The sequence below is a fragment of the Pecten maximus genome, chromosome 9, assembly GCF_902652985.1.
Source record: "Pecten maximus chromosome 9, xPecMax1.1, whole genome shotgun sequence".
Lineage (NCBI taxonomy): Eukaryota > Metazoa > Mollusca > Bivalvia > Pectinida > Pectinidae > Pecten > Pecten maximus.
In genome coordinates this window covers 38,635,639-38,654,367 of record NC_047023.1, presented here as the reverse complement: position 1 = coordinate 38,654,367, position 18,729 = coordinate 38,635,639, and the positions used below count along the sequence as shown (strand labels likewise).

Below are 18,729 nucleotides of genomic sequence, written 5' to 3'. Positions count from 1 at the left end.
AGTCACTACTACAGACAGGTTAGTCAATAAAACACTGACGTGTCACTACCACAGACAGGTTAGTCAATAATACACTGACGAGTCACTACTACAGACAGGTTAGTCAATAATACACTGACGAGTCACTACTACAGACAGGTTAGTCAATATTACACTGATGAGTCACTACTACAGACAGGTTAGTCAATAAAACACTGACGAGTCACTACTACAGACAGGTTAGTCAATAAAAGACTGACGAGTCACTACTACAGACAGGTTAATCAATAAAACACTGACGAGTCACTACAACAGACAGGTTAATCAATAATACACTGACGAGTCACTACTACATACAGGTTAGTCAATAAAACACTGACGAGTCACTACTACAGACAGGTTAATCAATAAAACACTGACGTGTCACTACTACAGACAGGTTAATCAATAATACACTGACGAGTCACTACTACATACAGGTTAGTCAATAAAACACTGACGTGTCACTACTACAGACAGGTTAATCAATAAAACACTGGCGAGTCACTACCACAGACAGGTTAGTCAATAAAACACTGACGAGTCACTACCACAGACAGGTTAGTCAATAATACACTGACCTGTCACTACTACAGACAGGTTAATCAATAAAACACTGACGAGTCACTACTACAGACAGGTTAGTCAATAAACACTGACGAGTCACTACCACAGAGAGGTTAGTCAATAAAACACTGACAAGTCACTACTACAGACAGGTTAGTCAATATTACACTGACGAGTCACTACTACAGACAGGTTAATCAATAAAACACTGACGAGTCACTACCACAGACAGGTTAATCAATAAAACACTGACGAGTCACTACTACAGACAGTTTAGTCAATATTACACTGACGTGTCACTACCACAGACAGGTTAATCAATAACACACTGACGAGTCACTACTACAGACAGGTTAGTCAATATTACACTGACGTGTCACTACTACAGACAGGTTAATCAATAATACACTGACGAGTCACTACTACAGACAGGTTAGTCAATAATACACGGACGAGTCACTACTACAGACAGGTTAGTCAATATTACACTGATGAGTCACTACTACAGACAGGTTAGTCAATAAAACACTGACGAGTCACTACCACAGACAGGTTAGTCAATAAAACACTGACGAGTCACTACTACAGACAGGTTAGTCAATAAAACACTGACGTGTCACTACCACAGACAGGTTAATCAATAAAACACTGACGAGTCACTACTACAGACAGGTTAGTCAATATTACACTGACGTGTCACTACCACAGACAGGTTAGTCAATAATACACTGACGAGTCACTACCACAGACAGGTTAATCAATAAAACACTGAAGAGTCACTACTACAGACAGGTTAATCAATAAAACACTGATGAGTCACTACTACAGACAGGTTAGTCAATAATACACTGACGAGTCACTACTACAGACAGGTTAGTCAATAAAACACTGACGAGTCACTACTACAGACAGTTTAATCAATAAAACACTGACGAGTCACTACTACAGACAGGTTAATCAATAATACACTGACGAGTCACTACTACATACAGGTTAGTCAATAAAACACTGACGTGTCACTACTACAGACAGGTTAATCCATAAAACACTGACGAGTCACTACCACAGACAGGTTAGTCAATAAAACACTGACGAGTCACTACTACAGACAGGTTAATCAATAAAACACTGACGAGTCACTACTACAGACAGGTTAGTCAATAATACACTGAAGAGTCACTACTACAGACAGGTTAGTCAATAAAACACTGACGAGTCACTACCACAGACAGGTTAGTCAATAAAACACTGACGAGTCACTACTACAGCCAGGTTAATCAATAAAACACTGACGAGTCACTACCACAGACAGGTTAGTCAATAAAACACTGACGAGTCACTACCACAGAGAGGTTAGAAAAATAAAACACTGACGAGTCACTACTACAGACAGGTTAATCAATAAAACACTGACGAGTCACTACTACAGACAGGTTAGTCAATAAAACACTGACGAGTCACTACCACAGAGAGGTTAATCAATAAAACACTGACGAGTCACTACTACAGACAGGTTAATCAATAAAACACTGACGAGTCACTACTACAGACAGGTTAGTCAATATTACACTGACGAGTCACTACTACAGACAGGTTAGTCAATATTACACTGACGAGTCACTACTACAGACAGGTTAGTCAATATTACACTGACGAGTCACTACTACAGACAGGTTAATCAATAAAACACTGACGAGTCACTACTACAGACAGGTTAATCAATAATACACTTGCTACTCACTGCTTCAGACAAGAAATGAGATTGGACTTTATAATCCAGAATGCAGTATTCCTGTATAAACTCCAGTTATATGTTTTTGTTATAGAATGCTATTGGTAAAGTCTTAGATTGGAATGCTGGGAAGAAGGGAATGTCCAAAGATGAGATAGAGGAAAGAATTGGGGAGGAGTTTTCTGATAGCAACATTGAAGACATTAGAGAACAGGTAAATTGGCAGGATTTTACTCGAACACTGATATACTCTGTAGTCAGTTAAAGATCATGATCACTACAGTATGATATAGGGGACTTCACTTGTTCATTTGGTAATATCGAACAATATGCTGATAAATTCAGGTGAGCGTATGAGGTATGTAGTTCGATCCCGAACAGGGACGGTTTGTATTTCTGAGGAAAGTTATATGTATGTTCCCTTTGTCTCATGGGCTCATTCCCCGAACACCAACTCTGGTAAAGACAAAGGAAGGTGTTTATGTAGGAAGTTCTTTGAAGTTTAGTTATAGTCTGTTTCAATATGGAATACCAACTCAGGTAAAAAATAGTGTCAACTCAGGTATATGAATCAGAAATAGTTTTCTAAATTCCAATCACTATCATATAGATTATTTTACTAGTAAGAATGAAGCGACAATATCATATCAATAAATATGTATAAAACAAATAAAAAATAGATGTGACATATGTATATGGTAAATTTGATCTTATAGCTATTTTTGACATGTTCACATCATCATTATTTGTCCTCATTTTTTAGGTCATCTGACCCGAAGGGTCAGGATGACCTACAGTCATCATGCTTCGTCCGTCGTCGTGCGCCGTGCGTTGTGCGCCGTGTGTAAACTTTTCACATTTCAATCTTCTTCTCAAGTTCCACCAGTGGGATTAAGCTGAAACTTGCCTGAAATGATCCTGAGATGGTCCTGACCAAGTGTTGTTATTTTTCGGGTCAGTCCGAAATCCAAGATGGCCGCCATAGCCGCCATTTTGAAAACACATTTTAAACTTCTTCTCAAGTTCCACCAGTGCTGTTGGGCTGAAACTTGCCAGAAATGATCCTGAGATGATCCCGACCAAGTGTTATTATTTTTCGGGTCGGTCCGAAATCCAAGATGGCCGCCATAGCCGCAATCTTGAAAAACACATTTTAAACTTCTTCTCAAGTTCCACCAGTGCTATTGAGCTGAAACTTGCCTGAAATGATCCTGAGATGATCCCGACCAAGTTTTGTTATTTTTCGGGTCGGTCCGAAATCCAAGATGGCCGCCATAGCCGCCATCTTGAAAAATACATTTTAAACTTCTTCTCAAGTTCCACCAGTGCTTTTGAGCTGAAACTTGCCTGAAATGATCCTGATATGATCGTGACCAAGTGTTGTTATTTTTCGGGTCGGTCCAAAATCCAAGATGGCCGCCATAGCCGCCATCTTGAAAAACACATTTTAAACTTCTTCTCAAGTTCCACCAGTGCTGTTGGGCTGAAACTTGCCAGAAATGATCCTGAGATGATCCCGACCAAGTGTTGTTATTTTTCGGGTCGGTCCGAAATCCAAGATGGCCGCCATATCTGCCATCTTGAAAAACACATTTTAAACTTCTTCTCAAGTTCCACCAGTGCTATTGAGTTGAAACTTGCCTGAAATGATCCTGATATGATCCCGACCAAGTGTTGTTATTTTTCGGGTCGGTCCGAAATCCAAGATGGCCGCCATAGCCGCCATCTTGAAAAACACATTTTAAACTTCTTCTCAAGTTCCACAAGTGCTGTTGGGCTGAAACTTGCCAGAAATGATCCTGAGATGATCCCGACCAAGTGTTGTTATTTTTCGGGTCGGTCCAAAATCCAAGATGGCCGCCATCTTGAAAAACACATTTTAAACTTCTTCTCAAGTTCCACAAGTGCTATTGAGCTGAAACTTGCCTGAAATGATCCTGAGATGGTCCTGACCAAGTGTTGTTATTTTTCGGGTCAGTCCGAAATCCAAGATGGCCGCCATAGCCGCCATTTTGAAAACACATTTTAAACTTCTTCTCAAGTTCCACCAGTGCTGTTGGGCTGAAACTTGCCAGAAATGATCCTGAGATGATCCCGACCAAGTGTTATTATTTTTCGGGTCGGTCCGAAATCCAAGATGGCCGCCATAGCCGCCATCTTGAAAAACACATTTTAAACTTCTTCTCAAGTTCCAGCAGTGCTATTGAGCTGAAACTTGCCTGAAATTATCCTGAGATGATCCCGACCAAGTGTTGTTATTTTTCGGGTCGGTCCGAAATCCAAGATGGCCGCCATAGCCGCCATCTTGAAAAATACATTTTAAACTTCTTCTCAAGTTCCACCAGTGCTTTTGAGCTGAAACTTGCCTGAAATGATCCTGATATGATCGTGACCAAGTGTTGTTATTTTTCGGGTCGGTCCAAAATCCAAGATGGCCGCCATAGCCGCCATCTTGAAAAACACATTTTAAACTTCTTCTCAAGTTCCACCAGTGCTGTTGGGCTGAAACTTGCCAGAAATGATCCTGAGATGATCCCGACCAAGTGTTGTTATTTTTCGGGTCGGTCCGAAATCCAAGATGGCCGCCATATCTGCCATCTTGAAAAACACATTTTAAACTTCTTCTCAAGTTCCACCAGTGCTATTGAGTTGAAACTTGCCTGAAATGATCCTGATATGATCCCGACCAAGTGTTGTTATTTTTCGGGTCGGTCCGAGATCCAAGATGGCCGCCATAGCCGCCATCTTGAAAAACACATTTTAAACTTCTTCTCAAGTTCCACAAGTGCTGTTGGGCTGAAACTTGCCAGAAATGATCCTGAGATGATCCCGACCAAGTGTTGTTATTTTTCGGGTCGGTCCAAAATCCAAGATGGCCGCCATCTTGAAAAACACATTTTAAACTTCTTCTCAAGTTCCACAAGTGCTATTGAGCAGAAACTTGCCTGAAATGATCCTGATATGATCCCGACCAAGTGTTGTTATTTTTCGGGTCGGTCCGAAATCCAAGATGGCCGCCATAGCTGCCATTTTGAAAACACATTTTAAACTTCTTCTCAGGTTCCACCAGTGCTATTGAGCTGAAACTTGCCTGAAATGATCCTGATATGATCGTGACCAAGTGTTATTATTTTTCGGGTCGGTCCGAAATCCAAGATGGCCGCCATAGCCGCCATTTTGAAAACACATTTTAAACTTCTTCTCCGGTTCCACCAGTGCTATTGAGCTGAAAATTGCCTGAAATGATCCTGAGATGATCCCGACCAAGTGATGTTATTTTTCGGGTCGGTCCGAAATCCAAGATGGCCACCATAACCACCATCTTCACAAACACATTTTAAACTTCTTCTCAAGTTCCACCAGTGCTGTTGGGCTGAAACTTGCCTGAAATGTTCCTGAGATGATCCCGACCAAGTGTTGTTATTTTTTAGATTGGTCTGAAATGCAAGATGGCCGCCATATCTGCCATCTTAAAAAACACATTTTAAACTTCTTCTCCAGTTCCACTGGTGCCATTGAGCTCGAAATTGGTGAGGATGTTAAGGAAGGAGTGCCAACAAAGTGTTGTTATTTTTTCGGCCTTGTAAAAACTTTGGCATGGCAGCAATGGCGGCCATTTTGTAACATGATTGCGCAATCATGGTTTTCATGAACAACACCTATTTCAAACTTCTCAAATTTTACCGGTGGGATTCAGCTCTAACTTACCAGAAATTATCCTTAGATGGTCCAGACCAAGTGTTATTATTTATTGGGTCGGTCAGATATCCAAGATGGCCAACAGTGCCACTATATACTTGCTACAGAGAATGCATACTACAATAATATAAGGGTTTTAATTTAGAGTCAGATGACCGTTAAGGCCCCTGGGCCTCTTGTTTATTCATTTCATCATTTATATTATACGGGAAAAGATGGATTATACGTTTTATACTTGTGTCTAAACCCATTTTTGTTTTGACAAATAAAATTGGTTTAAATAAAAAATCAAATATTCAAGGCACTATGCCTAACTATATATTTCACTATTTATAATGACAAAATTAGATTAAAACAAATAGATAAAAGATAAATAAAATTAGAAATTGTTTTCTAAATTGAACGCACTTATTATAGATATTACTATTAATAATAACAATATCTGTTGATAATGAACTTACGCTGACCTGTGCGTTAGCCATTCTTTGTATGATAAACACAAATTATTACTACTCAACAATATCTGATCTATAAAGCAATTATATGATAATCTAAACAAATCTGGAAAATCAATTTATGTATAGCTACATGTATTCAATGAAAACCTGTACTAATTAAACCTGACACAGGTACAACTTCACAAGAACATTACATTTCTACAATAACTTAATTGTCTATACAAATCTGAAAACGTGCAAAGTTAATCTACATGAAAAAATACAAAGTCTAACTAATATGTAATTGCTTTAACAGTGAAAAAGTATGAATGTAAGATTCCGTATTTATGCCAATTTAAATGCTAAATTTAAATGATGATAATCAGATATATTTACAATATAAATGAAAAATGATACCGGGCTGATTTTGCTGAAATAATTTAAAAGAATGTAAATTAAACAACCGTATTTAAAGTATTTTTTAAAGTATTTACACCAAATCTGAAAACAAGCACAAATTAAATCAATATGACACAAAATTGTTAAAGTTCGATAAACTTTTTACAGAAAATAAGATTTAAAAGTATTCAACGTACAACTGTTTTACAATTCAAGAGTCAGTCAGTTTGATACACTATTTGCGAAACAGTTCAGCAATCATTAACAGCTAATGATTTTCTGACTTGATTTACCTGTGTTCTGATTTACCTGTGTTCTTACACTGAGGATATTTCTGTAACAGACTATAACTCCCTATCAACACATCTTAAACCCTATGTAAACACCCCCACTCTAACCGGAGTTGGTGTTCGGGGAAGACCCCGTCTCATGTGGTATATGTAGGTTCCCTTTGTCTGAGGCGTTATATGTAGGTTCCCTTTGTCTGAGGTGTTATGTGTAGGTTCCCTTTGTCTGAGGTGTTATATGTAGGTTCCCTTTGTCTGAAGTGTTATATGTAGGTTCCCTTTGTCTGAAGTGTTATATGTAGGTTCCCTTTGTCTGTAGTGTTATATGTAGGTTCCCTTTGTCTGAAGTATTATATGTAGGTTCCCTTTGTCTGAGGTGTTATATGTAGGTTCCCTTTGTCTGAGGTGTTATATGTAGGTTCCCTTTGTCTGAAGTGTTATATGTAGGTTCCCTTTGTCTGTAGTGTTATATGTAGGTTCCCTTTGTCTGAGGTGTTATGTGTAGGTTCCCTTTGTCTGAAGTGTTATATGTAGGTTCCCTTTGTCTGAAGTGTTATATGTAGGTTCCCTTTGTCTGAGGTGTTATATGTAGGTTCCCTTTGTGTCAAGTGTTATATGTATATGTAGGTTCCCTTTGTCTGAAGTGTTATATGTAGGTTCCCTTTGTGTCAAGTGTTATATGTATATGTAGGTTCCCTTTGTCTGAAGTGTTATATGTAGGTTCCCTTTGTCTGAGGTGTTATATGTAGGTTCCCTTTGTGTCAAGTGTTATATGTATATGTAGGTTCCCTTTGTCTGAAGTGTTATATGTAGGTTCCCTTTGTCTGAGGTGTTATATGTAGGTTCCCTTTGTGTCAAGTGTTATATGTATATGTAGGTTCCCTTTGTGTCAAGTGTTATATGTAGGTTCCCTTTGTCTGAAGTGTTATATGTAGGTTCCCTTTGTGTGAAGTGTTATATGTAGGTTCCCTTTGTGTCAAGTGTTATATGTAGGATCCCTTTGTCTGTAGTGTTATATGTAGGTTCCCTTTGTCTGAAGTGTTATATGTAGGTTCCCTTTGTCTGAAGTGTTATATGTAGGTTCCCTTTGTGTCAAGTGTTATATGTAAGTTTCCCTTGTCTGAAGTGTTATATGTAGGTTCCCTTTGTCTGAAGTGTTATATGTAGGTTCCCTTTGTCTGAGGTGTTATATGTAGGTTCCCTTTGTGTCAAGTGTTATATGTATATGTAGGTTCCCTTGTCTGAAGTGTTATATGTAAGTTCCCTTTGTCTGAGGTGTTATGTGTAGGTTCCCTTTGTCTGAGGTGTTATATGTAGGTTCCCTTTGTCTGAGGTGTTATATGTAGGTTCCCTTTGTCTGAAGTGTTATATGTAGGTTCCCTTTGTCTGTAGTGTTATATGTAGGTTCCCTTTGTCTGAAGTGTTATATGTAGGTTCCCTTTGTCTGAAGTGTTATATGTAGGTTCCCTTTGTCTGTAATGTTATATGTAGGTTCCCTTTGTCTGTAATGTTATATGTAGGTTCCCTTTGTGTCAAGTGTTATATGTAGGTTCCCTTTGTCTGTAGTGTTATATGTAGGTTCCCTTTGTCTGAGGTGTTATATGTAGGTTCCCTTTGTGTCAAGTGTTATATGTAAGTTTCCCTTGTCTGAAGTGTTATATGTAGGTTCCCTTTGTCTGAAGTGTTATATGTAGGTTCCCTTTGTCTGAAGTGTTATATGTAGGTTCCCTTTGGCTCAAGTGTTATATGTAGGATCCCTTTGTCTGAAGTGTTATATGTAGGTTCCCTTTGTCTGAAATGTTATATGTAGGTTCCCTTTGTCTGAAGTGTTATATGTAGGTTCCCTTTGTCTGAAGTGTTATATGTAGGTTGCCTTTGTCTGAGGTGTTATATGTAGGTTGCCTTTGTCTGAAGTGTTATATGTAGGTTCCCTTTGTCTGAAATGTTATATGTAGGTTCCCTTTGTCTGAAGTGTTATATGTAGGTTCCCTTTGTGTCAAGTGTTATATGTAGGTTCCCTTTGTCTGAAGTGTTATATGTAGGTTCCCTTTGTCTGAAGTGTTATATGTAGGTTCCCTTTGTCTGTAGTGTTATATGTAGGTTCCCTTTGTGTCAAGTGTTATATGTAGGTTCCCTTGGTCTCAAGTGTTATATGTAAGTTCCTTTGTGTCAAGTGTTATATGTAGGTTCCCTTTGTCTGAAGTGTTATATGTAGGTTCCCTTTGTCTGTAGTGTTATATGTAGGTTCCCTTTGTCTGAAGTGTTATATGTAGGTTCCCTTTGTCTGAAGTGTTATATGTAGGTTCCCTTTGTGTCAAGTGTTATATGTAGGTTCCCTTTGTGTCAAGTGTTATATGTAGGATCCCTTTGTCTGAAGTGTTATATGTAGGTTCCCTTTGTCTGAAGTGTTATATGTAGGTTCCCTTTGTGTCAAGTGTTATATGTAGGTTCCCTTTGTGTCAAGTGTTATATGTAGGTTCCCTTTGTCTGTAGTGTTATATGTAGGTTCCCTTTGTCTGAAGTGTTATATGTAGGTTCCCTTTGTCTGTAGTGTTATATGTAGGTTCCCTTTGTGTCAAGTGTTATATGTAGGTTCCCTTTGTGTCAAGTGTTATATGTAGGTTCCCTTTGTCTGAAGTGTTATATGTAGGTTCCCTTTGTCTGTAGTGTTATATGTAGGTTCCCTTTGTCTGAAGTGTTATATGTAGGTTCCCTTTGTCTGAAGCAGTATATGTAGGTTCCCCTTGATCCCTAGTTGTTTCCATTAGATTTTGAGTCTGATCCAGAAAACAAAATTGCTGAGACCTGATGTTTAGCATGATTGCTATTTTCAATTAACTGAAAATTCTTCACTATTGTTATCTGATTGTTTTAGTAGAGAAAAGATCATACATAAATCTGATACAATGTTTGTTGCCAAGATCACTCTTGGATCTCTTGTTAATAGTTTAATTGAACTACGACCTTCTTATTAGTCAATATTTTTTTTAGTTTACTCTTATTTTTTATCATTCAAATAATTTATATCTATATACATATATTATAACAATTTTACAGGAACACGTTAGGGAAGAAGTGTGGAGGATTATCAATATTGGACCTGATGTTATACAAGGTAAATCTGTAGTGGACTCATTTCTTAAAATGTCAATTGGGTCATAAAGCAATAATGATCTAGATCATATGTGTATGGTGACAGGATGGTGACTGTCTTTATTTATTTTCTCATCATTACAAAGTCATTTTAGGTCACCTGGGAAAAAATCTCAAGTGACCTGTTCTAATCACCTTTTGTCTGTGTTGTTTTACATTTTCAACTTCTTCTGCAAAACCCCTGAACCAATTTAAATGAAACATTGCAGAAACCTTCCATGGCTGAATTTCAGCCAAAAATGTGGATTATATGGTCCCCAGCCTACAGGGGACTGAGTGGTCCAGGTAAAAATTAAGGGATGTGAAATTGTCTGATATTTCAAAAAACTTCTTCTCAAGACCCAAATAAAGTAGAATCAAATTCTCTTCACAGATGAATAAGGTCTGAAGGTGCTTGACCAAAATAATGAATTTCAAGACGCTTGTGTCTTGTGTGTGCCCCTAGGGAGAGATTAATCTTTACTGTAGTTCGTATCACATTAATTTATTCACTATCATTTGTTGAATTTCTATTGGAATTAATCAAAGTTGGTTAGAATTAGCACTTTTAAATGGTAACTTGATGGTATGCAAATGTTGCCCTGAAATGTTTAAAACTCAGGTGATTGTTGAGGCTCATTGGCCTATTGTTGACCCAAAACAAGATGATAATTTTTAGCTCACCGGTTACGAGTAACCGAGAGCTAATGCTGTCACCCCGGCGTCGGTGTCGGCATCGGCTTCCCACCCCAAAACTTTGAAGTTTTTGGGGTAAGTTTTTGGAAAGCATGTAAGTCCAAAAGTATACATCTCATGCCCTTCTAAGTTGGTTTATACATTCATTAGAGGTCTAGGAGTGATTTCATTGCAAAATCATGCAGAAAAAAAATGTGATTTTTTCGCATTTTACCATTTTGTGGACTTAACTTTTTTGTCACTAAAACCCACTTTTAAAGTTTTTGGGGGCAGTTTTTGGAAAGTTTGTAAGTCCAAAAGTATACACCTCATGCCCTTCTAAATTGATTTATACATTCATTAGAGGTCTAGGCGTGATGTTATGGCAAAATCATGCAGAAAAAAAATGTGATTTTTTTCGCATTTTACCATTTTGTGGACTTTTTTGGCACCAAAACTCACTTGAAAGTTTTGGGGGTAAGTCCAAAAGTATACACCTATCACCCTTCTAATTTGGTTTATACATTCATTAGAGATCCAGGAGTGATGCTGTGGCAAATCATGCAGAAAAAAATTGGCATTTTGGCATTTTACCATTTAGTGGACTTACTTTTTTTTGACACAAAAACTCACTTTAAAGATTTTGGGGGTTAGTTTTGAAAAGCTTGTAAGTCCATACCCTTCTTATTTGGTTGATACATCCATTAGAGGTCTAGGAGCGATATTATGTGACATACAATTTCAAAATGACATGCTTATACATACATAAAAAATGAATGCATAGTGTGATTGGTGCCGCCGGTGAGCTTTCGCAATCATTGATTGCACTTGTTTTTTCTGCAATGCTGTTAAATCCATGAACTAAAATATTTGTTTTGTGCTTATTACAATACATAGAAAACTTAGCTTGTGGTGAGTCTCACTCAGCAGCAGAATCACATGGAGTGTATGACACATCTGCCACCCCACATGTCCTGAGGACAGGAGACAAGGTCAGAGAAGGTAAGGGATTACAATGTTTGGTCTGTGTGACAGTTCAAATGGAACATATTAAATCTAAAACTGTAGTCTCTAAATCAGGTCATACAGACGGTGTGTCATTTTCACATCTCTTTTGTCAAGGTCAATTTTTTTTTTTCAAATATTTTTTAGCGTCAAAACTGGTAGGATAGTCACTTGCTAAACAACTTAATTTTTCCAGATATGAAAATACAACTTTTTTTTACACAATTCCTACCAGACAGGATGTTGTGTGTCATTGTTACACCCCGACAGGATGTTGTGTGTCATTGTTACACTGAGACAGGATGTTGTGTCTCATTGTTACACCCAGACAGGATGTTGTGTGTCATTGTTACACCCAGACAGGATGTTGTGTGTCATTGTTACACCCAGACAGGATGTTGTGTGTCATTGTTACACCCAGACAGGATGTTGTGTCTCATTGTTACACCTAGACAGGATGTTGTGTGTCATTGTTACACCCAGACAGGATGTTGTGTGTCATTGTTACACCCAGACAGGATGTTGTGTGTCATTGTTACACCCAGACAGGATGTTGTGTGTCATTGTTACACCCAAACAGGATGTTGTGTCTCATTGTTACACCTAGACAGGATGTTGTGTGTCATTGTTACACCCAGACAGGATGTTGTGTGTCATTGTTACACTGAGACAGGATGTTGTGTCTCATTGTTACACTGAGACAGGATGTTGTGTCTCATTGTTACACCCAGACAGGATGTTGTGTGTCATTGTTACACTGAGACGGGATGTTGTGTCTCATTGTTACACCCAGACAGGAGGTTGTGTGTCATTGTTACACCCAGACAGGATGTTGTGTCTCATTGTTACACCCAGACAGGATGGTGTGTCTCATTGTTACACCCAGACAGGATGGTGTGTCTCATTGTTACACCCAGACAGGATGTTGTGTCTCATTGTAACACCCAGACAGGATGTTGTGTCTCATTGTTACACCCAGACAGCATGTCATGTCTCATTTTTACACCCAGACAGGATGTTGTGTCTCATTGTTACACCCAGACAGGATGTTGTGTGTCATTGTTACACCCAGACAGGATGTTGTGTCTCATTGTTACACCGAGACAGGATGGTGTGTCTCATTGTTACACCCAGACAGGATGTTGTGTCTCATTGTTACACCTAGACAGGATGTTGTGTCTCATTGTTACACCTAGACAGGATGTTGTGTCTCATTGTTACACCTAGACAGGATGTTGTGTCTCATTGTTAAACCCAGACAGGATGTTGTGTGTCATTGTTACACCCAGACAGGATGGTGTGTCTCATTGTTACACCCAGACAGGATGTTGTGTCTCATTGTTACACCGAGACAGGATGTTGTGTCTCATTGTTACACCCAGACAGGATGTTGTGTGTCATTGTTACACCCAGACAGGATGTTGTGTGTCATTGTTACACCCAGACAGGATGGTGTGTCTCATTGTTACACCCAGACAGGATGTTGTGTCTCCTTGTTACACCCAGACATTATTGATATTCAATCAAATATCCATGGGAGTATTGTTGTCTCCTTTTTAGGTCATCTGACCCTTTTCACATTTCAATCTTCTTCTCAAGTTCCACCAGTGGGATTTATATGAAACTTGCCAGAAATGATCCTGAGATGATCCCGACAAAGTGTTGTTATTTTTCGGGTCGGTCTGAAATCCAAGATGGCCGCCATAGCCGCCATCTTGAAAAACACATTTAAAACTTCTTCTCAAGTTTCACCAGTGCTATTGAGCTGAAACTTGCCTGAAATGATCCTGATATGATCCCGACCAAGTGTTGTTATTTTTTTAGATCTGTCCAAAATCCAAGATGGCCGCCATAGCCGCCATCTTGGAAAACACATTTTAAACTTCTTCTCAACTTCCACCAGTGCTATTGAGCTGAAACTGGCCTGAAGTGATCCTGATATGATCCCGACCAAGTGTTGTTATTTTTCGGGTCGGTCCAAAATCCAAGATGGCCGCCAAAGCCACCATCTTGAAAAACACATTTTAAACTTCTTCTCAAGTTCCATCAGTGCTATTGAGCTGAAACTTGCCTGAGATGATCCTGATATGATCCCGACCAAGTGTTGTTATTTTTCGGGTCGCTCCGAAATCCAAGATGGCCGCCAAAGCCACCATCTTGAAAAACACATTTTAAACTTCTTCTCAAGTTCCATCAGTGCTATTGAGCTGAAACTTGCCTGAGATGATCCTGATATGATCCCGACCAAGTGTTGTTATTTTTCGGGTCGCTCCGAAATCCAAGATGGCCGCCATAGCCGCCATCTTGAAAAACACATTTAAAACTTCTTCTCAAGTTCCACAAGTGCTATTGAGCTGAAACTTGCCTGAAATGATCCTGATATGATCCCGACCAAGTGTTGTTATTTTTTAGATCAGTCCGAAATCCAAGATGGCCGCCATAGCCGCCATCTTGAAAAACACATTTTAAACTTCTTCTCAACTTTTACCAGTGCTATTGAGCTGAAACTTGCCTGAAATGATCCTGATATGATCCCGACCAAGTGTTGTTATTTTTCAGGTCGGTCCGAAATCCAAGATGGCCGCCATAGCCGCCATCTTGAAAAACACATTTTAAACTTCTTCTCAAGTTCCACCAGTGCTATTGAGTTGAAACTTGCCTGGGATGATCCTGATATGATCCCGACCAAGTGTTGTTATTTTTCGGGTCGGTCCGAAATCCAAGATGGCCGCCATAGCCGCCATCTTGAAAAACACATTTAAAGCTTCTTCTCAAGTTTCACCAGTGCTATTGAGCTGAAACTTGCCTGAAATGATCCTGATATGATCCCGACCAAGTGTTGTTATTTTTCGGGTCGGTCCGAAATCCAAGATGGCCGCCATAGCCACCATCTTGAAAAACACATTTTAAACTTCTTCTCAAGTTCCATCAGTGCTATTGAGCTGAAACTTGCCTGAGATGATCCTCAGATGATCCTGATATGATCCCGACCAAGTGTTGTTATTTTTCGTTATTTTTCGGGTCGGTCCGAAATCCAAGATGGCCACCATAACCACCATCTTGAAAAACACATTTTAAACTTCTTCTCCAGGTTCATTGGTGCCTTTGAGCTGGAAATGGATGAGGATGTCAAGGAAGGCGAGCCAACATAGTGTTATTTTTTTGGCCTCGTAAAAACTTTGACATGGCAGCAATATGGCGGCCATTTTGTAACATGATTGCGCAATCATGGTTTTCCTGAACAACACCTATTTCAAACTTCTTCTCAAATTCCACTGGTGGAATTCAGCTCTAACTTACCAGAAATGATCCTGAGATGGTCCTTACCAAGTGTAGCTATTTATCGGGTCGGCCAGAAATCCAAGATGGCTGCCATGACAGCCATCTTGAAAAACACATTTTATACTTCTTCTCCAGTTCCACTGGTGCCATTGAGCTGGAAATTGGTGAAGATGTTAAGGAAGCAGGGCCAACAAAGTGTTGTTATTTTTTTGGCCTCGTAAAAACTTTGACATGGCAGCAATGGCGGCCATTTTGTAACATGATTGCGCAATCATGGTTTTCCTGAACAACACCTATTTCAAACTTTTTCTCAAATTCCACTGGTGGGATTCAGCTCTAACTTACCAGAAATGATCCTGAGATGGTCCACACCAAGTGTTGTTATTTATTGGGTTGTTCAAAAATCCAAGATGGCCACCATGGCCAACAGTGCCACTATATACTTGCTACAGAGAATGCATACTACAATAATATAAGGGTTTTAATTTAGAGTCAGATGACCGTTAAGGCCCCTGGGCCTCTTGTTATGCATATAATTTGTTTTTAAATTGTGTTTTAGTCCCTGATGAAACTGTGTTGGAACAAGATAAAACTGACTCTTTTGGAATAGTCATCGGTATAAACCAAAAAGATGACATAGTCAAGGTGTGTATCTAGTCATCACTGACCCCCTATATAAGTATGATATAGTCAAGGTGTGTATCTAGTCATTACTGACCCCTATATAAGTATGATATAGTCAAGGTGTGTATCTAGTCATTACTGACCCCTATATAAGTATGATATAGTCAAGGTGTGTATCTAGTCATTACTGACCCCTATATAAGTATGATATAGACAAGGTGTGTATCTAGTCATCACTGACCCCCTATATAAGTATGATATATAGGTGTGTATCTAGTCATCACTGACCCCCTATATAAGTATGATATATAGGTGTGTATCTAGTCATCACTGACCCACTATATAAGTATGAGATATAGGTGTGTATCTAGTCATCACTGACCCCCTATTTAAGTATGATATATAGGTGTGTATCTACATGTAGTCATCACTGACCCCCTATATAAGTATGATATAGACAAGGTGTGTATCTAGTCATCACTGACCCCTATATAAGTATGATATAGACAAGGTGTGTATCTAGTCATCACTGACCCCCTATATAAGTATGATATATAGGTGTGTATCTAGTCATCACTGACCCCCTATATAAGTATGATATAGACAAGGTGTGTATCTAGTCATCACTGACCCCCTATATAAGTATGATATAGACAAGGTGTGTATCTAGTCATCACTGACCCCCTATATAAGTATGATATAGTCAAGGTGTGTATCTAGTCATCACTGACCCCCTATATAAGTATGATATAGACAAGGTGTGTATCTAGTCATCACTGACCCCCTATATAAGTATGATATAGACAAGGTGTGTATCTAGTCATCACTGACCCCCTATATAAGTATGATATAGTCAAGGTGTGTATCTAGTCATCACTGACCCCTATATAATGATATTTTGTTTACTAAATAGTTGTTTGTACACAACATTTAAAAACCCCGTCACAGTCTTCATGTTAGTAAATATCTATTTCTAACCTCGCGCCTTTGATCACGTGATGTTCTTGACCAATGGAAATACGTCAGGGGATAGCGCCACCTGCATTCATTTTCAAGCAGCGTGATTATTTGTAGCAGCAGTGTTTTATTCATCATTATTTTCTCCTATTGTTTACTTTCGTCGCAACAACTCCTATTGACTTTTGAACTTACGAGTGTTTTTGCCTGGAGTTGTCGTCTCCTACGACAGTGAAGTACACACCAATAACGGTATTTACACGTGTGTTGTGTTTGTTTACATTTTTATCGACGTGTGTCGAGGACATTTCCTTTAGTTTACATTGACGAATGTCATTCGTCATCGAGCTGTGTATTTCCTATTTGGATCCTAACAGTCTTTATGCAACCACAATGTGTTTTCTTTGCTATCGGGATCTAACTTTGTGTGTGACTTATTCGTGCTAGTGGAAATCGAAAGACATCAGTTTGTAAACCGTCTCGGGTCATCTAACATGGCGGCCAAGCAGGTCAGGAACGCGTCACTACCAGCAGCTTGGTGCGCGATCCCAGGATTCCGTGCGGGATTCAAGATGGCAGCGCCCATGTCTTGTCGAACACTGTAGGGCATTGCATTGTCTTCTTTGGCGTTTACGGTTAATTTTGTAGGGGTAATTATCTGATTTAAGGAAAAATAATTAAGGAACTACACGTACAACATTATTAGTCTAGATTTCCATCTCGCGATATTACGACATGCAGTGTACTCGGAACTAACCGAACAACTTAACTAGTCGGAATTTCAATCTCCCGACGATTACGACATGCAGACTCCTCGGATAATCAACGAACAACTTTGATAACTACATACAGACGACTCGGAAACTCACCGAACTACATTATGCGTTTCCATCTCCCGATGATAGCGACATGCAGATAAAGTGGAAATCGTAGCATCAGCTTACTATGCTTCCAACTCAGTTTCTTGGACTTTTCAGCGGTGAGATTACTCATCAATCTGTCTATTTTGACTTGTTGTACCTGACCAGACTTTGGTTACAGCGTGGATATCAGAGGAGCATTCTCGATACTTGTTACTCTAGTAAACATTTATATCTTCGCGTTCACACCTTCTATCTGAATCTAGCGTTACTGTGTTCTATGTACTTGTCACAGATATTTCTAAATAATTGGTTTACGGCATAGCTGTCACACCTTTTATCTGTATCTAGCATTATTGTTTTCCTTGTACTTGTCACAGATTCTTGTTTATACTTGTGCGGAATATATTATGCAACTGTTAAGGAGAGCTTTGTCATAGATATATATAGAGATGATGTTTCTTCCTCACTTTATTTAGTCTGTTACTAGATTGTTATTATCATGTACTAGGTTTAATTAGTTATCAGTCAGATCAAGCCTCTTCTATTACGAGTCAAGTCACTCATCTCATGAGTAATCACAACTTAAAGTCTAGGATCTTCTCAGCAGCCATAAGAAGTGAAGTTTTTCCTTACAATAGCCACCAACCTATGCCATGTTTTATTTGTTTATTTTGTGGGTAATCAGGTCATGTCTTCAACCACAATCAAGTCACTCTTCTCTTGAGTTGTCATAACTCGAAGTCAAGGGTCTTCTCAGCTGTGTCTGCGAGTCAAGTTTCTTCTCACGAGTCACTGAGACTCAGAGCCAAGGGTCTTCTCAGTAGCACTTAGGAGTCAAGTTTGTCATGCCACCAGCTACTACTTCACTGTGTTTTGATTCGTTAGTTTATGCAGTCATGTCATCGCTTCTCCAATCATGAGTCAAAACTCTTCTCATGAGTAATCACAACTCAAGAGTCAAGGGTTTTCTCAGCTGTGTCTGCGAGTCAAGTCTCTTCTCATGAGTCACTGCGACTCAAAGTATGTAGTCTTCTCAGTAGCACTTAGTCAAG

The 18,729-nt window shown here is 39.1% G+C and overlaps 1 protein-coding gene across 1 annotated transcript in view; it reads left to right on the top strand.

Annotated features, from left to right (window-relative positions):
* LOC117333999 overlaps window positions 1–18,729 on the top strand; it is an 87,413-nt gene that overhangs the window by 55,936 nt on the left and 12,748 nt on the right. Inside the window, exons 16-19 of the mRNA XM_033893419.1 lie at window positions 2,412–2,531; window positions 10,197–10,254; window positions 11,844–11,948; window positions 15,793–15,878. Of these exons, the coding sequence (XP_033749310.1) occupies window positions 2,412–2,531; window positions 10,197–10,254; window positions 11,844–11,948; window positions 15,793–15,878 (369 nt within the window). The remainder of the gene's footprint in view (window positions 1–2,411; window positions 2,532–10,196; window positions 10,255–11,843; window positions 11,949–15,792; window positions 15,879–18,729) is intronic.